Source organism: Oryctolagus cuniculus, chromosome 15 (genome assembly GCF_964237555.1).
Source record: "Oryctolagus cuniculus chromosome 15, mOryCun1.1, whole genome shotgun sequence".
NCBI lineage: Eukaryota > Metazoa > Chordata > Mammalia > Lagomorpha > Leporidae > Oryctolagus > Oryctolagus cuniculus.
The window spans coordinates 5840913-5863842 of record NC_091446.1 but is presented as its reverse complement, the minus strand read 5'-3'; the positions used below and the strand labels follow the sequence as shown (position 1 = coordinate 5863842).

General features: G+C 57.2%; 1 protein-coding gene across 8 annotated transcripts; it reads right to left on the bottom strand.

Annotated features, from left to right (window-relative positions):
* Positions 1–20: 20 nt before the first annotated feature.
* On the bottom strand, positions 21–22831 carry UROS (uroporphyrinogen III synthase). 8 transcript variants are annotated; one of them, XM_008274834.4, is made up of 11 exons: positions 22475–22810; positions 18482–18700; positions 18233–18316; positions 17104–17200; positions 12061–12135; positions 6663–6737; positions 4744–4839; positions 2126–2206; positions 1673–1758; positions 752–850; positions 21–360 (listed from the first exon to the last, which is right to left on the bottom strand). In XM_008274834.4, exons 2-11 carry the CDS (start codon positions 18542–18544, stop codon positions 223–225), a joined length of 894 nt encoding a protein of 297 aa, XP_008273056.1. In that variant the 5' UTR covers positions 18545–18700; positions 22475–22810; the 3' UTR covers positions 21–222. The 8 variants fall into 8 exon arrangements, with proteins under 8 accessions (XP_008273056.1, XP_008273053.2, XP_069913178.1 ...); XM_008274831.4 differs by having other exon boundaries at positions 22568–22810; XM_070057077.1 differs by lacking the exon at positions 22475–22810 and adding an exon at positions 19201–19326.
* Positions 22832–22930: the final 99 nt, after the last annotated feature.

Sequence of the window (22930 nt, the reverse complement as noted above, 5' to 3'; positions counted from 1 at the left end):
CCCAGGAGAGACGGCGCACGCGCGGGGAGCCTGCGGCCAGCATGTTTATTGGACTTCCTCCCTGCTGGCCCAGCACGCTGTCAGGGCCTGGGGCTGCCTGCAGCTGGGCCGGGCTCCGTGGACATGCGTGTGGGCCTCATGCTGGCCCGAGCCCGTCCCCATTCCCGACCCCCAGGTGGTTCCACTCGGGCTGGAGGCAGGAGCTGGACGGGTGTGGGTGATTCAGCAGCCGCCAGGCAGGGGGAGCGCCTTCCGGAGGCCGGCGGCCAGGGCTTGTGGCGTGGGGCTCTCTGCGGTGCAGCTCACACGCAGGCCCTGGGCAGCCAGGGCACGGGCTGTGGTGGGGCCGATGGCCGCGAACTGCAGGGTAGGAAGAGGAAACAGCTTCAGTGCCCCACAGGGGCTGCCGCCTGGTTCCACTGTCGGCAAAACCCCTTAAACCCCCGGCGTCTCCTGGCAGCCTCGTGCCGCCCGGAGCGTGCGCGCCTCTGCTCCCGACACTAACTCTAGGCAGAGAAGACCAGGTTTAAAGGCCGCACGGGAGTGCATCCCCACGACACGGCCAAGGAGGCAGCCAGAGGGGCCGCCCCGGTGGTGCAGGAGCGCCAGCCAGGAAGGCGCTGCCTTTCCCCTTCTACCAAGCAGCGCCAGGGCGTGGGCCAGGCTGGGAGCACCTTCACGGGACACGGGACCTTGGGATCAGCAGTCAAGAGCAAAGAGACGGAGATGCAAAGCCCACCGGGCGTCTCACCTTGATCTGACCCACGCTGTCACCAGACAGCTCTTCAATGTGCTTGAGACTGTATTTAACACCAGAGGGACTGAAGAAGGCGACGCTGTCCGGGACGCCCTGTGGGGGGCGAGAAGGAGATCAGATCGGGGCGAGGCTCCAGCTCCGTCGCGGAAACTCCTGCTGCCCCGGCGGCCGCAGAGCTCTGACGGCGGCCGTGGTTCCTGGTTGACGGCGGCACTCTCGGCTCCGTCCAGGCAGGATTCTGGGGAAGGACTTCCAAAGAGCAGAGAGGCTGGCACTGCTCCCGGTCACGGCGCTGGCCCTCAGGTCTGAGGCCACGTGCCCGGCAGACGGGCCAGTGCCTCCAGCTCCTGGCACCGGAAGCAGGCAGCAGCGCTGGTTCCCTACCGACAATGCATTCAGCAGACAGGCGGGCTGCGTGGCATTCCTGCACATGGTTGCCCCGGTGGTCCCCCACCACCACCCCCAGGGTCAGGGTGGAAGCCGGCTCTGGGACAGCATCGAACGTGAATGCTGAAGGCGTCTGGCGTCCATCGGCTCCAACAAGAGCTCTCCACGCCCCCGCCTGAGGCCACCCCAACTCAAGGCAGACCCCAGAGAGGGCACCGCAGGCTCTTCCCCGCGTGGCCCAGCCCCACAGCTCCCACACGATGGAGGCCGGGGCAACACACGGCCGCTGCTTAGTTGAGGTCTGTATACACCTGAGCTAGACCGAGAGCTTGGTGGAAATGATCTCCCTTAATCCTGTAAACGCGCCACGCAGGGTCTCTCCTGCCCAGGCAGAGACGGAGCCTCGGGAAGCCCACGGCCTCACCCACACGGCTGGGGACCAGGAACCTCGTGCACAGCCAGTCTGCCAGCTCGTCCCCTCCCCCCACCAGCCTGGGGCCCTGCCAGCTCTGTGGCGCCACGGCGTACCTGCTTGGAATAGTAGCTGTCCAGGTTCCCTCGGATGCCAGGGTGTGGAACTGTCTCGTAGACAGTTATGCTTTCCATCGGAACCCCTGGTGCAATCGGAACCAGAAAGACTTCACCGTGCTGGGAATGCGACGGAGCCCCCCAGCCCACAACCCCCCACTGGGGCCACGCAGCCCTGCACGGCCCTCTGCAGCCTGCTGAACACTGCGGGCAGCTCCTGGCGAGGAGGAGGCGGAGTCGGCACAGGGGCCTCACTCGGACCCGTGCGCACCTCTGGTCCCCAGGTTTGTGAGCTTGTCCCGCAGGCCTGTCCCTGGCCACTCCATGAATCCCACGCACAGGGCTCGTGGCGCCGGGCAGCCCGAATCCCACGCACAGGGCTCGTGGTGCCGGGCAGCCCGGCACGCGGGCGGCTCTCAGAGGCCGGGAGTCAGGTGCCGCGCGCGGCCTCACCTTGCTCCTTGAGCACTGTGGGCAGGACTTCTCTTTTGAGGGTTCCACAGGGAAACAGAAGAGGCAGGGGCGAGGACTCCTCTGTGGAGAAACGACCAGCTTGGTGGAGAGGCTTGGACCAGGTCAGCCGAGCTGCCGTGCCTGGGGCAGGGCGGGAGAAGCAGCCCGGGGCTCCCGGCCCTGCCCAGGCCCTGGTCTCAGTCCCAGGAAGAGCAGCTGCGACCTTGCTGACCTTAAAGGGTCACATGAAAATCCTCAGAGGTAAAGTGGGCCGAAGCTTAGAAACCCCCCCCCCCCAACAAGGGCTGCTTCTCCGTGAAGTGGCTCCTGGCCTGCAGTCATGAATCAGAAGGCAGGTGGCACCCCAAATTAAGTCAGAGAGGTAGAGACAGGCCTGGCGGGAGCCGGGGCACCTGCTCTGCAGGCAGCCGGGGGCGGCGCTGCAGCCGCTGCCAGCAAAGGCCGGCTCCCTGCTCTCCCGGGCTGCCAGCAGCCGCCAGGCCAAGCGCACCAAGGGCTGATGGACAGGCCTTAGAGAGACCCGCCTGCCAGTCACCGGGGCCCACCCATGCACCCCCACTCGGGGAGGACACAGGGCGGCCCCAGCTTCGCAGAACGGTGACACCAGCGTGCGATGTGGACACCCACTTGCAACCATCCCATCCCCCACTGACGGGCGCTCAGATGCCAGAACCTTCCCGAAGGGTGAAGACCAGAGCCAAGCATTTCTGCCCCATCTGGCCATCAGAGGAGGGGCTGGCGCTGCGGCAGAGGTGAAGTCTCTGCCTGCAGAGCGGGCATCCTATAAGGACGCCAGGTTCGAGTCCCGGCTGCTCCATTTCTGATCCAGCTCCCTGCTAATGCACCTGGGAAAGCATCAGAGGACGGCCCAGGTGCCTGAGCCCCCGCACCCACGTGGGAGCCCTGGAAGAAGCTCCTGGGGCTCCGGCCCTGGCCACTGCAGCCATTTGGGGAGTGAACCAGCAGATGGAAGTGCACGCTCGCTCTCCTTCTATCTCTGCCTTTCAAATACTGATCCTTGGGGTGGGGGGGGCACTGTAGGCACTGGTCCTCTACAAACACCCTGAGGTCTCTCTGGACACAGCTGCTTTGGTGTCTGCAAGCCAGAAAGAGGAGCAAAACAGGCTTGGAAGAGCACCCAGCCCCATCTCCACCCAGCTACAGCTGCGGGGGAGGGGTGACTGCAGGCTGCCTAGTTTCATGAACCTATGGCGGCACACACACCACGCCCGACTCATTTTCTGAGAGGAGGAACGGTTTTCACACACCTAGAGACCTATTTTCAAAGTCAGGTTTGAGTGCTGTTTCTTCACCTGGCCCGTGTGTCAGGTGTGGGATGCGGGCTGGTGTGGGGGTGGGGTGAGAATGCCGAAACCATAGCTCTTCCTGTGGCAGCGGTGGGAGTCCAGCAGAAAAGCCGGGCAGCCAACTGTGTGGCCAGCCAGTCCCCGGGTGCAAGGAGCCTCCAGAGAACCCTCTCACAGCGCTTCTTCCCTCACTGCACTCCCAGGGCTGGGCTGCCCGAGGGCCGGCACTGGCACTGCACCTGCTGCGAACGCCAGGGAGCCTGGTGTGGGCACGCAGGGGCCACTGACGTCCCGCCAGCTCGGCTGTTCGCTGGGAAGACACCGCCCTGTCAGCAAAGGAAGGGCACGTGGACGTGTCCCAACGGCAGCCTCCTTTGCCGCCGAGGGGAGACCTCCTACAGGCACATTCCTGAGAGCCAGTCCCACTGGAGAAGTGGGAGAGACAACCCCTTCCTTCTGGGGCTAAACTGCGTACAGTGGATTCCTCTCCAACGCGACGGTTAAAGCTGCTTTTCACCCCGAGAGGACAGAGCAATGCTTAGAGCCCACAGAGCCCGGAGGCTCTGCTCCTCGTCCCTCTACCAGGACGAGGCCTGGATTTCCGGGCAGTCAGGGCCGAGGCCGGGTAACCGTGCTGAAAATCCTGGGGAGCTCTGTGCAGCCGAGGAGGGCTCAACAAGTCACCCTGCAGGAGACTGCGAGACGGGACCGATCTCCTAAGGCGTCTTCTCGCCAGGGGATGCACACACGTCTGCAAACCCGAGACCCGCCGGGCACGCGCTGATTTCCCCCAGGTGCTGCCGGGAGAGTCGGGTGTGCAGAGGTGCGCACTTAGCTGCGATAGCTGGAATAAGGAGGCTGACTGGAGGAAGACGGGAGCAGGCGGCCCCCGCAGGACCTCCCAGGAACTGCGGTGCCATCTGCCCGCCTGCAGACTCTGTTCCAAAGCCGACTGTCCCCACTTTCACCAGTCTACTTGTAACTACTTCCCCGTTCCGGGAGGTGCCCTGCGAGGAAGCACAGGGCCCTCGGCGCTGTGAGCCCCAGGTTAAGGGGTGAATGGGTCTAAGTGCTTCCGCAGGGCCTGGCACGTCTTTGCAAGGTGAATTAACGGGCAGAGACTATAAGCGGCCTGTTTTACTGTGCTCGCCGTGGTGACAGCTGGGGACGGTCTCGGCCTGGCGTTTCAGCGGACGTCCCACCTGCACGTGGACCCACAGACAGGCTGGTGATGCCTCAGAGCAAAGAACCCAGCCCAGCGTCCTCAGAGGTGAGGGCGGGACACCTTACCGTCTCCCCTCCCACGCCTGAGGCAGGTCCTGGACACCAGCATGACAGCAAACAGATGACACGGGTGACACTGGTGACGAGCAGGCGGCGAGGGCTCTGGGCCATATAACGAGGAACCATCAGTTCCCTTTGGTCTCCTCCCGGGATAATGCAGCCACTGCGAGGCCAGTTCCGTCTCTGCCTGGAAACGGGAGGGGGCGCTGGCGGCCCTCCCCCCACAGAACCTAGACTCATTCTGTTGACCCTGTGTTCATCCCAGGGGGAACACCAAGCTCTTCCATTCACACTTAGTTCTACGTTTCTGAGAAAGGGCCCGGATGCCCTGTCATGCCCGTGACACTCACCCTTGGAGACATGAGGAACACAAAGCCTGGGGCACCTGCATCGTGCACGGCGAGGACGCAGAATGACCCTTCATGCCGATGCCCTGAGAGCCACCCCAGGGAGCTGAGGACCTGGAGCCGAAGCCAGGGCCCCGCCCCACCCGACCTGGACAGCGAGCTCCTGCCCGTGGCTTCTCAGCGGCTGTGTTTTTTTTTTTTTTGTTTTTGTTTTTTTTTTTTTTTGACAGGCAGAGTGAACAGTGAGAGAGAGAGACAGAGAGAAAGGTCTTCCTTTCGCCGTTGGTTCACCCTCCAATGGCCGCCGCGGCAAGTGTGCCGCGCTAATCCGAAGCCAGGAGCCAGGTGCTTCTCCTGGTCTCCCATGGGGTGCAGGGCCCAAGGCCTTGGGCCATCCTCCACTGCACTCCTGGGCCACAGCAGAGAGCTGGCCTGGAAGAGGGGCAACCAGGACAGAATCCGGTGCCCTGACTGGGACTAGAACCCGGTGTGCTGGCGCCATAGGCGGAGGATTAGCCTAGTGAGCCGCGGTGCCGGCCACGGCTGCGTTTCAACACCTGCTGTCCAAGAGTGAGCGGCTGCCCTTTCTGGGCTGACGTTGCAGAAATGGCTGCAGCAATCCACACTCCGGAACATTCCACAGCCAACAGGGCGGCCACGGGGGCTTTATGCTCAAGGGGCTACTCAGCCGTTCAGTCCTATGAGCTTTTAGTCTGCACCCTTGCTTCGCAACATGGCACGGCGCGGGGGGGGGGGGGGTCCCTGTGACGCCAGGCTGAGCTGCCCCCCACCCCTAGATGGAGCCTTGACTCAGACACAGGTGGCTGGAGAAGAAAGGCAGCCCGGATTCACGGGCAGCAGATGGTGGACGCTTCTGCCCCATGACAGTCTCCTGGCTGTGTCCTTTGACCGTGACAGTGGCCCACCGTTCTGGGCTATAACATTTCTGCAGGACACACAGCAGCGGCGACTTCTCTCCAAGTGAAGAGACTGGGCTGGATGGCAGCCTCCTGGCAGTGCGGAGACATCCACGTAGGCCCCCGTGCCCTGGAGACGCACCTGAGGACGGGGAGCCCCGGCCACCTCTGGTCCTCAGCACTCCGGCCAGCAGCAAGCAGCCGCCCCGGGCCCTCCCACAACCTGACACCGGGACGCAGCTAAAGCAGGGACACCCCAGAGGGATTCCTCAGCTCCAAACCACGGGGGAGGGGTGACTGCACCCCTCATCAGCGGCCACGCTCCCTGGGGCGGGGGGCCAGCTCTGAGAGGAAGGGCAGACCGTCCCCAGAGAGGAAAGAGCGAGTTCCCCGCGACGGCCTCCTGGCTTTGTCTCCCTGGGATGCGTGCAGTTGGCCCACGTCCCCAGGGGACGGGGGGAACAGGGAACAGGGGACAGGAGGGGGCCACATCTCCAAGGACAGACTGACACAGCTGGCTGTGGTCCCAGAGTGGCTTACACGCTGCGCATCAATCCCCATCAGCCGGGCATGCCCCGAGGACACGGGCTCTCCCCGCGTGGCGGCTGTGAGACCAGCCGACAGAGCGGCTGCTCCGCGTGGGGCGAGCTTCCCTACTTACTGGAACAGATGTATTCCGCGAGCTTCTCCGCGGTTCCACTGTGTTCTCCGTCCGCACGCAGGCCGATTCTACTCACTGGAAAACACAGACAAGTGTTTCTTTAGGGGGCTTTGAAGTCCTTTTCCCTCGTGTTATTTTTAATGTGCAAATCCAGCTACGCATCTCTTACTGGCAGGGGTTTTGTTCTGAGAAATGTGTTGGTTGCAGTCTGGAGGGCACAGCCTGCGACACATCGGGGCCACGTGGCATGTGTCCACAGGGCCACAAAGAACCACCACAGGATTCAGTTATGCACAGGCGACAGTGATGTGACCAAGAGACCCAGTGAACACGAGACAGAGGAGGCTGCTGCCCGTGTAGCTGGGCATTCCTGTCCTACAAGCGTGTAGGATGCTCTAAAACAGTGACCAGAAGTGCAGCAAGCACACAAACCAAGACACCTGCTCGCACTACCGGGGGTTACATAACCGCAGATGCTCTACACTCCTGGTAGCGCAGGTCTGTGGACACCAGCCGTCACCACGGCCCGAGCGATGCGCAGCCCTGCTGTGCTACAATGGCTCCGGTGTAACCAGGAGGTTTCAGCTGGGCCATGATCTGCCGGGAACAAGTCTGTGCGGCCTGCAGTTGACCAGAACTCGGTAACACACACACTCTGCACCAGTCACACCAAGTCTCCTCTGAATTGTGTCCACCGAGACCACGAAGGCGCCAGGTCCTGGCCCCTCCCCTCCGAGGTGTGTAGCAGAGAGTAGAGCCTTAACTAACTTCTCGGGCCTTAACTAACTTCTCGGGCCTTAACTAACTTCTCGGGGCCTTGACTAACTTCTTGGAGCCCCACAGAGCTCACCCACCCGAGGGGGACACTCTAGCCACCAGGGCTGCCTGGACTGTGTGGCTGGTGAGCACGCAGCCCCTGGCTGGGGGTGGGGAAGGCTGCTTTCCTGCCAGCCAGGGTCTCAGCGCTGCCTTGCAGAACCCTTGTCTGTTAGGGAGATGGGGCCAGCCCCTGTCCAGAGAGATGTAGATCCCCGCGGCCAGCCTGAAACGGGAGGGACATGGGGAAGGTCCTCCAATAAGCTGCCGGGAGGGGGCAGCTCCCTCTCATAGCCTGGGAAGAGCAGCGGAAGAAGGTCCAAGAGCTTGGGCCCCTGCACCCATGTGGGAGACCCAGCAGGCAGATGCAGCCTTTACGGGGAGGGGCCTCGCTGGCTGCTCTGGAGAGACGCGTGAGCTCAGCAGGAGGCAAGCAAACCCGGGCTCTCCCGCACTTTTCCAGACAGGAAGACGTGCCCCCTCTGCCACGGACCCTGAGGGAGGCAGGCCAGGGCCGGCTCACAGGAATGTGGAACTCCACTGGGATAGATGCTACGGGCCTCCCATCTCGGAGTCAACAAGAGGGCTGGCTACTAACCGACAGCGGCTTCAATGGCAGCGTTAGTTTACAGATCACAGAAAACGTGCTGAGTCAAAGAGAAACAAGTCACACGCAGCCATAAATTGCACTCAGGGCCAAAACCCTCGCTTCCGCCGCAGAGCCGGCCAGCGCTGGGCCTCCTCCCTCTGGCTGCCTCTGGAAGGGCTACCTGCACCAAGGAATCTGACAACCACCACCAACGGAACCGAGACCTAAGAGCCTGCTGTGACAGTGGCGCTTAACATTGGCACCAAGAAGCCTTTTCCCCAGGCAACAGGACAACAGCATCCACATCTAGACTCCCATACAAGGCACTGCTGTTCCCAGAGTGTGCACCTGCTCGCTGGATCCTGACCACAAGCCCGTGGGCAGGACAAGCGCTACCCCACCCAGGGGTGAGGCTGCACCAGGCCAGCTCTGCCTGCGAGGGCAGCGACTGGGGCCATTTCATCCACCCACAGCCCACAGAAGGTTCTGAAAACATCTGAGGAATGCAGGCTTGGTCTAAGATTTCAGGCACGTGTGGCAAGCCTGGCTCTGCTCCATCATCGGTACACGCATTTCAGCCAGCTCCTGGGCCTGGGCGAGTCTGAGGTCAGGGCCTTCCCCAGGTAATGGCTGATGGTGAAACTTCACTCCTCCATGGCTGCGTTAAGTGAACCACGCCGGCCACAGACAAACCTGCCACCAGGTTTTCTTACGCTCGAGGGAGACACGGACTGCCGCAGTGGACCCAGTATCCTGGGCTTGTGTAAACATGTCGCGAGACATCTGCCGGCTAGTGTTTATAGTTGGTAAATCTGAAGGTAAAATGAAACCCTCAGTGCAAAAGCAAGTCAGTTAAGAACCAGGAAATGGGAACTGAGGACATTAGCAAAGCTGTGGGAAAACCTGGCAGAGAGTAATGTGTAAAACAGAACACAGGGCTGGCTGGGGCCAGTGCTGCCGCATAGCTGGTTAAGCCACCCCGGCTGGTGGTGGCGCCAGTTCGTGTCCTGGCTGCTCCACCTCCAATGCAGCTCCCTGCTCATAGCCTGGGAAGAGCAGCGGAAGATGGTCCAAGTGTTTAGGCCCCCGCCACCCGTGTGGGAGACCCAGGTGAAGCTCCTGGCTCCTGGCTTCGGCCTGGCCCAGTGCTGGCCGTTGTGGCCCTCTGAGGAGTGAACCAGCTTATGAAAGATCTCTCTCTCTCCCCCTACCTTCTGATTCTTTCAAATATATATATATAGATATATAAAATATGTTTTATATACATTTAATACATATTAGATATATATTTAGTTATTTAATTTTAATATTTAAAATTTATTTAAAAATTAAAAATTTATTAAAATTTAAATTTAATATTTAAGTTTAATATATATTAAATGTATATTTAAAATATATATTATATAATATATAAATATTTAATATATATTTAAAAAAAGCTAAGGCTCAAAAATAGTGAAATGGGCATGGTGGCTTTGGGGAAATGTAGTCCTGGATTTAAACAACAGCTGTACTGTAACCCTGGGACATTACTCCCCTCTCTCAGGCTGGTTTTTGTTTTCAGAGCAGTAAAATAACCTTCCTAAAACCTTCTTGATGGAAATGAGAAATCATGTACATGAAGTGCACAGCACCGTGCCTGGTGTGCGACAGGGGCTCCTAGCGGGCATCATAAATTGTACTAATACCTGTGATGATCATTCGCTCAAACAGTTCGAACAGACACCTCACAAGGAAGTCTGTGTGCTGAGCTGCTCGCTGCTAGGTTACTGTGTATCTGGATTTACAAGGCCAACTCTGGCCCCGAAATGGTCCTCAGGTGCCAACCCTACGATCAGATGGGGGGGGGCACCGCACCTCTGGGCGGCCACAGGAGGGCTTTCCCCCGGGAGACTGGTGGGGTTACAGGGCATTATGTCACAAAGACAACCAACCTGGGCTCTCTGATGCAAACTGAGATCTTTCTAGAATATGCATACATTACACACCCAAAATGATCTCGGGAGATTTTACGTGGACCACACGGAAAGGCACACAGCGCTATCAGCAAAGGCCCGCCCACCCACTAGTAATGCACAGGTAAGTCACGCGGCTCCGTTCATGAAGTGACGGGCACCTTTCCCCTCTGCACTTCCGCGCGAGACCCCTTGGGGACCACTGGGCCCTGTTTCCATGGCTACATCTAGACTACTGCTGACCTTTGCTTCCCTTTGCTTCTCACGTCCCTCCCCTGACCCCCATGCATGGCCTCTCGTGCCTGGGGCAGCCAGAGCCAGGGCCGGGGGTGGGGGGCTCATCTCTGGCGCCATTCCCTCCACTCGAGTGGGAATGGCCTAGGACTTGATTCAAGAACTACAAGAAAGCATGGGAGACCCTGACTTCTGTGCCTTGGCTCCTTGGATGGTCCTGCACGGGGAGCCGCTGCCACGGCCCAAGTGGCCCTTCAGCAAGGCCCTGTGGGTGAGCCGGCAAGCAGAAAAGGCCACGATGCCTGCCGCTCTGGCCACCGTCTTGAGCGCAGCTTGGGGGTGGCCTGAGCCGGAGAGAGCCAGCTGGGCCAGGCCCAGGCTTTCGGCACAGAAACGCCAGGAGAGTGAATGCTGCCGTTTCCAGCCCCTGAGGTCTGGGGCCACGGGCTGCACAGCACAAGTAGGATGAACACACTCAGCCTGCTCTCCTCCCAGCTGTCCAGGCTCCTGCTGGGAACCAGACGAACAGGAGCCTCAGGGAGTCTGGAGACGCCACTCAAGAGAGCTCCTTGGAGCATCTGTCAGCAGGCGGACTGAGAACGCTCAAGCTGGCCGACCGACACCCGTGTCAGGGAGATGGCTCTCCTCCCAGACCCGTGAGGCTGCCAAACCCTGCTTTCCTGCCTCTGGCTACTGCGTCTCCTCCTTCCGGCCGGGAGCTCGCCCGCTGCCAGTGGGCGACGGCACCCTCCGGGCCGCTCGCTCACGGCAGCGCCTCCTCAGCTTCTTTCTCACCTGGCAGAGCAGCGAGGGCAAACGCTGCCGAGTCAGACTGCAGGGCGGTGATGTGTGAGAGTGAATCTGCAGCTCAGAAACCCAGCTAAGAAAATCTGTAAGTGTACTCTACATCTGACAGCTGACTTTTGGGCTACTGAATCAGAAATCGCCTACATTAACTACTTTCCTCCTTGTTTTTAAAAAAGAAAAAGTAAGAGGCAGTGCAAGCAGATTCGAAACTTATTTTGGGGGCAAAGAGGTGGGGCCCTGGGCCACCCCATCACTGATCCCCCCTCCCTGCTGTGGTCGGGCTGTGCAGTCTGGGAGCCCTGGGCGTCTTCTGCAGTCACCAACCTTATTTTGTTGTCTGGAAAATGTGCTTTTAGTATCTGGACGACTTTCATTCTCATACTATGTCTTCCCTTGACATTTTAAAATTAATCTGGACAAACGGAACCACTGTGAAATAGCTACAAGCTAATCCATTCATAATTGTCAAGCACCATTTAAGTATTTAACTTGCTTTAATGCTAATTTTTAATGAGTTGCTTTTCACCTCTTAGGCTTTGAAAAGAATACATAAATTCAAGACTACCTGGACAAATACATTAGATATTAAGAAAACTGTAAAAACCAACCACACCACCACCTGAGGTTTAGGCTTTTTTATTGTAGTAAAAATACATAACAAAATCCACCATTTTAACCATTTCTTAAGTGTATAACTCATTGGCATTAAGTACATTCACAATGGGACTAAGTGACCAAAGGTCACGGCATTTTAATAAAGCTTTTGAATAGATGCTGACAAGGTACATCCAAAGACATCACCAATTTTGTTTAATGCCACTTAGCAATGCTTGAATATCTCTGTTTTAGTCAATGCTTACTTTATCAATGGCATCTCAGAGTTAATAAACTCATTACTTTTTGTAAACACAAAGAACCGTATTTTTCAACTGCATTAAGGTGCAACGAAACGAAACGGAAGGGTAAGCCCGGCTTGGGGTTCCACTCGATTCCTTACCTCGGGACGCAGTAGCACCGCCCACCACATACACCGACTTCACATTCCATTTCTCTCTCAGAGACCTTTCCCAGACTGCAAAACACGGAATCACACGTGAGCTGGGAGCTGCAAACACCGCCGCGGCCCTCCCTGCCTGCAGCCCGACGCTGCGTCTTCCCCCTGGGCAGCTCAGGAGCATGGCAGACCCTCGGACACCAGACGTGAAGAACAGCATCCGAAACTAGAACTCCGTTTGCATATTCCTTGGATTCTGCTGGCAAAGTCTTTTTTTTTTTTTGACAGGCAGAGTGGACAGTGAAAGAGAGAGAGACAGAGAGAAAGGTCTTCCTTTGCCGTTGGTTCACCCTCCAATGGCCACCACGGCCGGCGCACCACGCTGATCTGATGGCAGGAGCCAGGTGCTTCTCCTGGTCTCCCATGGGGTGCAGGGCCCAAGCACTTGGGCCATCCTCCACTGCACTCCCAGGCCACAGCAGAGAGCTGGCCTGGAAGAGGGGCAACCGGGACAGAATCCGGCTCCCCAACTGGGACTAGAACCCGGTGTGCCGGTGCCGCAAGGCGGAGGATTAGCCTAGTGAGCCGCGGCGCCGGACTCTGCTGGCAAAGTCTTAAAAACCGCATTGGCGAATGCAGCGTCTCGAATGACCTCACTCTCACGGTGGCACTGGGAGCCTTTTCATGGTCTCTTGGGGAAGCAACCACGACTTCAGGAGCTAATTTGCATGGTGACATTAAGATAAAGAAGTTTTTCAAAAATTATTTTAAAAAGCAATTTAACTGTCTAATAAAAGGACAATTAGTTTTATTTGGGACTTAAGTCTAAACGCTGCCATCAGACTAATCTCAGGTGGGGGCTCATTCATGCGTGAGGTCAGAGTGGAAATAACACATTTCAGGCTCATTAACAATTTCACATAGAATACTACCATGCGATGATAAAAAAAAAAACTTTAATTGTGGATGAAAGAAAGGAAATAGATTACATAAGTATACCAAAAGACCATTGGGCATTCACTCCACTTTTAGGAGACCAGCAACAAGAGTTCTCCCTGGGCCAGTGCTGTGGCATAAAGCCACCACCTCCATTGCTGGCATCCCACATGGGCACCAGTTCAAGTCCTGGCTACTCTACTTCTGATCCAGCTCTCTGCTGTGGTCTGGGAAAGCAGAAGAAGATGGCCCAAGTCCTTGGGCCCCTGCACCCATGTGGGAGACCTGGAAGAAGTTGCTGGCTCCTAGCTTTGGATCAATCCAGTTCCAGCCATCGCAGCTATTTGGGGAATGAACCAGTGGATGGAAAACCTTTCTCCCTGTCTCTCCCTCTTTCTGTCTATAATTCTGCCTCTCAAATAAATATATAAATAAATCTTTAAAAAATAAAAGAATTCTCCCCTTCTGAAATCTGATGATCATTCTCTCCCCTTAAATCCAACAGTTACTCTACGCTGCAGACTCCAAACACTAACCAAAGACGAAGTCTCAGCTTCTCTCCTACTCCACAAATGTAAGTCTCATTTACTTTAAAGTTACCAGAGCATGTGAACAAACTCCCTCCCAAGCTCCATGGGGGAACCACCACGCGAGTGAGGGGGCCTGGCTGTGGATCCGGCTCTGACCTGGGGGGCATGAGGGGCCTGGCCGTGGAGCCGGCTCTCCCTGACTCAGGGAGTGAGGGGACCTGGCCATGGAGCCAGTTCTGACCTAGGGGGCATGAGAGGGCCTGGCCGTGGAGCCGGCTCTGACCTGGGGGGCATGAGGGGCCTGGCCATGGAGCCGGCTCTCCCTGACTCGGGGAGTGAGGGGGCCTGGCCATGGAGCCAGTTCTGACCTGGGGGGAGTGAGGGGGCCTGGCCGTGGAGCCGGCTCTTCCTGACTAGGGTGTTCCCGGACAGGCAATCCCTTTGGTCTGCTTCTTCATCACAATACCTGGGACTGGGTGGGCATTTGGCCCAGCGGATAACGAGCTGCTCGGGACACCTACATTCCCCATTGGAGTGCCAGGGTTCAGTCCTGACTCTACCTGATTCCAGCTTCCTGCTAATGTGCACCCTGGGAGGCAGGTGCCAGCTCAAGTACCTGGGGCCCTGCCATCTACATGGGTGACCTGGATTGAGTCCCAGGCTCCTGGCTCCAGCCTGTTGCAGGCATTTGGGGAGTGAACCAGTAGATGAAAGAGCTCACTACTTCTTGGCCTTAAAAAAAATGACTGGAGCTAACTACTATATATCTCTAAAATCAGAGTAAGTAAGAAAACATGGGAAATGTTCTTTAAACACAGTTGTCGGGCAAAGCCCCCACGCAACACAGGCGAGGCTACACAAGCTACAAGCGGCCAACTTCCCCGTCAGCAGGCAGGAACGCGAACGCGGGCCTCGGTGAAAGCCGCTAATCGGGAAGAGGGATAATGACCCGTCACACTCATCGCGCTCCAGGCCAGCCCTGGCTTCTCCTGGGGGCACAACAGGTGCGGCATGACTCAGCCTGTGGCCTGTGACCTGCGGACTGCGTGTCGGGGTGAGTTTCTCAGCCTCTGTTCTCTGGGCTCCTCCTCTGCAACTGGAGGTGGAAGCGGGTGGAGGGCTCTGGGTGGCATCGGGCACCCGGCAGGCACCCGCACCTTCCAACCAGCGAGCAGGAGGAACAACCCTGTGAGGGAGGCGTTCCCATGCCCGCCTGACAGACCAGGAAACCGAGGGGCAGGGATGCCATGGAACTTGTCATGGTCACAATGGCCATGTGACCCGAACCCTGGCACATGCCAAAGCCCTGTGGGAGCCAACTCCTGCTGCCTCCGCTCCCTGCTGGGACCGTGTGGAGTCCACCAGTGGGTGGACGCCCGGCTCCGTGCTGACGGGCTCTGCGGCCTCAGCCAGCCTGTCTTCTCATCTGGAAAACAAGTTGCAGCACTGCATGCCTCTGGCTTGTTGAGTGGGTTAAGTGAGAGACTGGTGTAAAAGTGTATCACAGAGGGTCCGGCACCGGGGTCACTAGGTTAATCCTCCACCTGCAGCGCCGGCATCCCATATGGACGCCAGGTTCTAGTCCCGGTTGCCCCTCTTCCAGGCCAGCCCTCTGCTGTGGCCCAGGAGTGCAGTGGAGGATGGCCCAAGTGCTTGGGCCCTGCACCCCATGGGAGACCAGGGGAAGGACCTGGCTCCTGGCTTCGGTTTGGCATAGCTCTGGCTGTAGCAGCCATTTGGGGGGTGAACCAATGGAAGGAAAACCTTTCTCTCTCTCTCTCTCTCTCACTGTCTAACTCTACCTGTCAAATAAATTAAAAAAAAAAAAAAAGAGTATCACAGAGCCTGGTGCTCAGCAGGCTCTCCACAAAGGTCAGGGAGGAAGTGCTCAGTGAGTCTGAACAGGGAGCTGGAGGCCCGCCACTGGCCACCTGACGGCACAGTGTTCACAATGGCCAATGGCTGCGTGACTGCACGCTGTTCACACTGGTCCCGTGACTGCATGCTGTTCACACTGGCCATGTGACTGCACGCTGTTCACACTAGCCGCGTGACTGATGACTGCACGCTGTTCACACTGGCCCGTGACTGCACGCTGTTCACACTAGCCGCGTGACTGATGACTGCACGCTGTTCACACTGGCCCTGTGACTGCACGCTGTTCACACTGGCCGCATGACTGCACGCTGTTCACTAATGGCCCTATGACTGCACGCTGTTCAACACTGGGCTGTGACTGCACACTGTTCACCACTGGTCACGTGACTGCACGCTGTTCACACTGGCCCGTGACTGCATGCTGTTCACACTGGCCGCGTGACTGCACGCTGTTCACTAATGGCCGCATGACTGATGACTGCACGCTGTTCACACTGGGCTGTGACTGCACACTGTTCACCACTGGTCACGTGACTGCACGCTGTTCACACTGGTCCCGTGACTGCACGCTGTTCACACTGGCTGCATGACTGCACGCTGTTCACCAATGGCCGCGTGACTGCACGCTGTTCACCAATGGCCGCGTGACTGCACGCTGTTCTGAGGGAGGCGAGGGGTGGGAGGAAGGGGACACAGACGGCCTAGTCACTAAATACCGACCAGGTACTCTACCCGTGTCTTGTTAGATTTTATCTTCATTCTTCCAGAAAAGTGGGATTTATCATGTTCTTTGAGGAAGAAACTGGAGCCTGGTACATTCCGAGGGAGACACGAATGCCCAACTGGTCATTTAAAAGACATGGGGGAGAGTCCCCTCGGCATGTCTGCTGCATCTAGGAGTGGCCCTGTCTTCTCTTTCCCAGAACTAAGCCATTTCTGGAACACAGTAACCAAGGGGAAGAATAAGAGTAGATGTAGGGGCCGGCTCTGTGGCCCAGTGGCTAAAAGCCCTGGCCTGCAGTGCCTGCATCCCCTGTGGGCGCCAGTTCAAGTCCCGGCTGCTCCTCTTCCGATCCAGCTCTCTGCTATGTCCTGGGAAAGCAGTGGAAGATGGCCCAAGTCCTTGGGCCCCTACACCCGCATGGGAGACCTGGAAGAAGCTCCTGGCTCCTGGCTTCGGATCGGTGCAGCTCCGGCCGTTGTGGCCATCTGGGGAGTGAACCAGTGGATGGAAGACCTCTCTCTCTGTCTCTGTCTCTCTCTGTAACTCCGTCTTTCAAATAAGTAAAATAAATCTTTTTTTTTTTTTTTTTTGACAGGCAGAGTGGACAGTGAGAGAGACAGAGAGAAAGGTCTTCCTTTGCCGTTGGTTCACCCTCCAATGGCCGCCGCTGCAGCCGGCGCACCGCACTGATCCGATGGCAGGAGCCAGGATCCAGGTGCTTTTCCTGGTCTCCCATGGGGTGCAGGGCCCAAGCACCTGGGCCATCCTCCACTGCACTCCCTGGCCATAGCAGAGAGCTGGCCTGGAAGAGGGGCAACCGGGACAGAATCCGGCGCCCCGACCGGGACTAGAACCCGGTGTGCCAGCGCCGCAAGGTGGAGGATTAGCCTATTGAGCCACGGCGCCGGCCCAGTAAAATAAATCTTTAAAAAAAAAAAAAAAGCAAGGCCAGTGGTGCTCCCAGGAGACAGCTCTCACCTTCAGCTTTACTGCTTTTCTCCAAACACAGCTGTGCTGCTTCCACGGCTCTGGGGCTGGTAAAGATGAGGCCCCCGTAGTCTTCAGGACGACACAGCTGCACACCAAAACAGCAGAGGCACTTACGTCACTGCCAAGTCCAACACCTCCCAGGGAGTCCTGACCCACAATTCTAATCGCTTTACCATAGCAGCAGCCAGACCGGTTCCTCCCACCCAGCCAGGCATCCAACCACCAGCCTTACAGAGTGCCTGTGACAAGCCTAGAGCTATTCTAGGTCTCTCAGGATATACAGGTGCGTAGCATTCTCCCCAGCCCCCAGCAGCTCCTGGTCTAGCAGAGAGCAGGCAAGGCCAACACAGGGTGAAAAGCGAAACTGCAGTGGAGAGCAGCACCCTCACTCAGCCTGGGATTGGGGTGCAGTGCAGGGGGAGGGCAGGCTTGAACTGCACCTGAAACAAACCAGACACTCAGGGGGTGACGTCTGACGTCTGTCTTGAAGGCCCGATTTTCCAAGAAACTGACGGTGAGAAAACCTACAGAACGTTCATTCTGAGACAGGCTATTGCACACACCTGACCTCACTGAGGCTGAGGGACTGAATCTCCACTTGGAAACTTCCGGAAGGCTTTACCAGACTTGTCCCCTGCGTTGCCTGCCACTCCTACACCTGGCAGCAGAACTGCGGTTGTGGGCAGAGGCCCTGGGTTTGGGTTCTGGCCCCGCCCCTCCCTTGCTGGACGCCTTGGCCGCGTTGCCTAAGCCGGGGCCTCCATCTCTGCAGCGGGAAGAGACACCTCCTCGCCTGCTCTGCAGAGGCTGCGGCGGGCGGTGGATTAAACGAGAGGATCCAAGTGCAGGGCTCCGAACTGCGGAGAGCAGCACAGGTCTAGCTCTCGCCACGCCCTGCTCTCCGGGGCCCATCTCTGAGACTGGGGGCCTCTCTGGAGGAGGTGGGAGGGGCTCGGAGAATCCCCCAGCAGTGCCCCGCGACCAGGTCAGGCTGTGCCGCTCTGTTTTAAAGTATGGTGGCAAAACAAAGGGGCAGCAGACAGTCCTGGCTGGGCCTGGCAAGGAGTCTACAGACAATAAAAACACCACGAAAGGGCTTGGGGGAGACTGGGCTTACCTTCTCTGAGAAACTGGGAAGAGACAAAAACTCAAATGCTAGAACCGGGATCAAAGTGGCCTCAAGTCCATGTAATCCTAACTCCTGCAAATGAGAGAACAGTTCTGAACGTGAGGAAAAGGCCCCCATGTCCCATTAACGCCTTGTTCTGTGCCATCTCCTCTGGATTTTAGCAGACCCCCGCCCTGCCTTGCTCCAGCCCCCTGCTTCCACCACGGGTTTATGGGACAGAAGTCTCAGGCTACTCACCCTGACATATGGATCCTGGCCACAGGCGTCGTCCTTGGCGTCTTTCAGTAAAAGAACCTTCATTATTGCCTGCCGGTCCCCAGGGGCGCAGGGACAGGGCAGAGGCAGATCTTCGTCGGCTCTCAACAGCTCTTGCTGTAAGCAATGATGGATGGGGCCTGTCCCGCCCTCACCGTGACTTGGCGTTAATGGGCTTGTTCTTTCTGAAGGCCGGGGTCACTGATAAGACCAAGGAGGGCAGGCGTGTTAGCGGCCGATACCGCTCAGAGGTGGATGGCAGCCATTCGTGCAAGCCAGGGGCCCCCACCAACCATCTCTGGCTCACAGAAGGGAAGTGGTGAGAACTCTGGGTTGGATCAGTAACAAAACAAATCTGAAATTGTAAGGAGATGAACTACTTTCAATTCCAGATAAACACACTAAACAGCTCATATGAGCACGTTGGAAAATAATGACTTGAGTTCTCACTCCCCACCTGGTGTTTCATAACTGTTGTCAGAATTAGGAGATTGCCAAATGACCTGGAAGACAATCTGTCAACCTGTAACAAAGGCCTCATAGATGGTTTACCTTTGCTTCCTATAATTTCACTTCTAATAACGCACACTGGGGCCAGCACTGTGGCACATATGGGCACCAGTTGGAGTCCTGGCTGCTCCACTTCTGATCCAGCTCCCTGCTAATGTGCCTGGGAAAGCAGAGGAAGATGGCTCAAGTACCTGGGCCCCTGCACCCACACGAGAGACCCAGAAGAAGCTCCTGGCTTTGGATCAGCCCAGTTCCAGTCATTGTACTCATTTGGGAAGTGAACCAGCGGATGGAAGGTTTCTCTGTCTCTGCCTCTCTATCTCTGTAGCTCTGTTATAATAAATAAAATTTTAAATAAATAAAAAAAAATTTTTTTTAAATTACTTTAAAAAATCACACTAAGGCAATAGTCATAAATAAATCTGTAGATATTCTTTATAGCTGCAAATAATTGAAAACAGTGCAACACTCAATAGAGGGGATGGTTAAAGACAACACAGCATAGTTACATCAGGTCATGAAGATACCCACAAGTATTACATAATCACAAATAAAAGTAAACAAAGCAGGGTTCAGGACTACACAAACAGTATGACTTTGTAAGTCTTACATATACACATACATATGAAAGAAAATGTACCAAAATATTCACAGGAATTATCTTCGCAGGCTAGGATGAGCCCAGTGCTCTTCAACCAGCAACATCACATCCGAGTACTGAGGGAAGCACTTTACGACCACCCAAGGTCTCAAAAGAAATGATGCTGATCGTTCGTAACAGCATCCTAGCCAGCGGTTAGCTGCTCAACGAACACTCCGCAGTGGCTGATGAGTCAGTGGGGTGCGTTGCTGGAAGTGGACGCGAACGCTGGGCGCCACTCCTCAGGGCCTGCCTGACTGGGTCTGGACCACTGCAGCATCTGTGGAACATCGGAGGGAAATCCGGCTCGAAGGAACTGCCCTGCACCAACAACGAAGCCTCGGTGAAGCTCTGCCTGCTTCCACCAACAACGAAGCCTCGGTGAAGGTCTGCCTGCTTCCACGAGGTGTTGGCTGAGACGGGGCGCTCCGGGGAGGAGCAGTTGTGGTTCCCATCATTTTCTGGTTACTGAAAATGCAGTCAGGGTCCAGCATGGGTGACGGGCACTCTCACGTGTCGCACTGGCCGGATCACAGCTGTCTGCAACGCTCACTGAGGTGTGCCCTGCAGGTCCTCTGGAGGCATGGTCCAGCCCTCCATTGGTGGGCTTTAAGAAGGAGGCCATGCTGGGCTGTGCGGCTGGGCCTCACTCATCGGTCCAGAGGCCTCAGCAAGGGCGGAGCTGCGGCTCCCCCGAGGGAGAGACCCCACCTGTGGACACTCCACAGCCCTCGCTGTCAGCTGCCCTCCTGGATGACCTGCACCGTGAATTCAGACATGCTGGGGCAGGGTTGTTTTTTTTTCATAATGACCTTTCTGAAAACTCCTGATATACATGGACTTAAAAATCTGACACCAAAATAAGCTTACTTTTTAAATTTTATTTTCCACAAATTTTTTGGAGTACTCTTATAAGTCCTAAGTGTTTCCCTCTGCTTGATCTAATATGCCTTCCAACCCGGGGAGTCCAGGAATCTGGCATCGCCAAGCAGCAGCAGCAGAGAGAGGGAGAGGGAGAGAGAAGGAGAGAGGGGAGAGAGGGGAGAGAGGAGAGAGGAGAGAGAAGGAGAGAATCTTCCATCTGCTGATTTACTCCACAAATGGAGTAAATCAAATAGCAGAGGCTGGAGCCAAGCAGAAGCCAGGAGCCAAGAGCTCCATCCAGGTCTCCCACGTGGGTGCAGGGGCCCAAGCACTTGGGCCATCCTCCACTGCCTTCTGAGGCACATTAGCAGGGAGCTGGATCGAAAGCAGAGCAGCCGGGGCTCAAACTGGTGCTCTGATATGGGACGCCCGCATCGTGGATGGTGGCTAACCCACTGCGCCACACCACCCATCCCAACCTTGACATTGTCTGGTAAAGCACAAATCCTTCCAGGGCACACAGCAAGCAGGTGCGGGGACCACAAGCTGTTGGAGGAGCAGCCACAGGATGGCCTGTGCGCCACTCAGCCCCTACCGCTCCTGCCGTGGTTCCAGGCTCCGGCACACAGAGATCCACATTTTCTTTTCTTTAAAGATTTATTTATTTATTGGAAACTCAGAGTCACAGAGAGAGAGGGAGGGACACAGAGCGATCTTCCATCTGCCAGTTCACTCCCCAGATGGTCGCAACAGTCAGTGATGGGCCAGACTGAAGCCAGGAGCTTCTTCCTGGACGCCCACGTGGGTGCAGGGGCCCAAGCACTTGGGCCCTCCTCTACTGCTTTCCCAGGCCATTAGCAGGGAGCTGGATCGGAAGTGGAGCAGCGCCAGCCCCTACCGTATTTTGTTGACTGAGAACACAAGTGGCCATCACATCGCTGCTCTAATTCACACTCTGACCACAGGCTCAACGCGGGGAACCCAGGGCACAAAGCCTCCTCCACTTCTAGCAAAACGATACTTGGTCACTGTGCAAAATGTGCAAACTACCAAATAGTGCAGTTCTTCAAAAAATAAAAAGCAGAACAGAATAGGTACAGGCCTCAAAGAACTGAAAGAGGGAGAGATGTCTGTGCAACCGTGCTGGCCACAGCTAAACACAGGAGCGGCCCAGTGTCCACAAAGATACACGGAATGTGGTGCACACACACAACGGGAATCCAGACACGGGGTAACACCGTTTGACCTGGAGACATCCTGCCCAGCCTCAAGAGGGCCAGTCCTGATTGCTCCTGCTGAGGGTCCCAGAGCTGCGACCTCACAGCCACGGCCGGGCAGGGGAGGAGCCCAGGGATGCTCTCTAATGAGCACAGAACCCAACTCTGCAGGAAGGGAAGCTGTGAGCACGGATGGTGGTGATGGCTGCACAATGCGGACATGCTTAACGCTACTGAGCTTAGAAATGGTTAAAACAGTAACTTTTGTTACGTATATTTTACAATAAGAAGGTATGAAGAAATGGGAAGAATCACTCAAGACACAACTCTATCGATACGTTAGCGCGCTCTCTCCTGGGTCTTTTTTTCTTTTATTTATTTGGAAGGCAGAGAGAGAGAGAGAGAGCAAGAGAGCCCACCCACTCGTTGGCTCACACCCCAAACGCCGGCCGCAGCGGGGGCTGGGCCAGGCTGAAGCCAGGAGCCCCGACCTCGATCCAGGTGTCCAGCAGGGGTGGCAGGGCCCCAAGGACCTGAGCCGTCACCGCCTCCCAGCAGGCGCCGGCAGGGCGCCCAGGCCCCGCGCGCCCGCCCCCCGCACCCCCACGCATGTCAGGGCTGGCTCCTGTCTTGAAAAACTTGCAGGCCAAGAGGGTCAGCAAGGCCAGGGGTTCGGTCCCGGGCGAGCCCGTGCCAGCGGCTGTGGGGGAGGCCGCGCGGGGGCATCGGGACGGGCCCGCTGACCTAGGAGCCGGGGCCAGACCGGACTCGCGGTCCCACGTCGCCAGGACGCGTCGCCGGGCTCCATGTCACAGGTTCCGCGGGCAGGACACCTACCTCGCGGGCAGGTGAGGCTGAACGCGCTGAGAAGGGCCACTGCCCGGGTGTCGCGCGGACCCAGCGAGGAGGCCGCAGGGGCGACGACGCGGGGTGACCGGCCCCTTCCCCTCGTAGTCTGAGCTGCGCGGACCGCAGCGAGGGCCGAGTCCCAGCAAGTCCAGACCCCCGCACGTCCAGACCCCAGCACAGGCGTCAGACTGCCCGCGCCTGGCCCAGCTGGGCGCTCGCGCGTGCGCACTGGCAACTCGGCCGCCGGAAGGAGGCACGCGCGGGGTGGGTCGAACCACTGCGCGAAGGGGAGGAGAAACCTTGGAGTGAAAAGGAGCGGAGATAGAAAAGCCCGACTTTGAGAGCTCATGG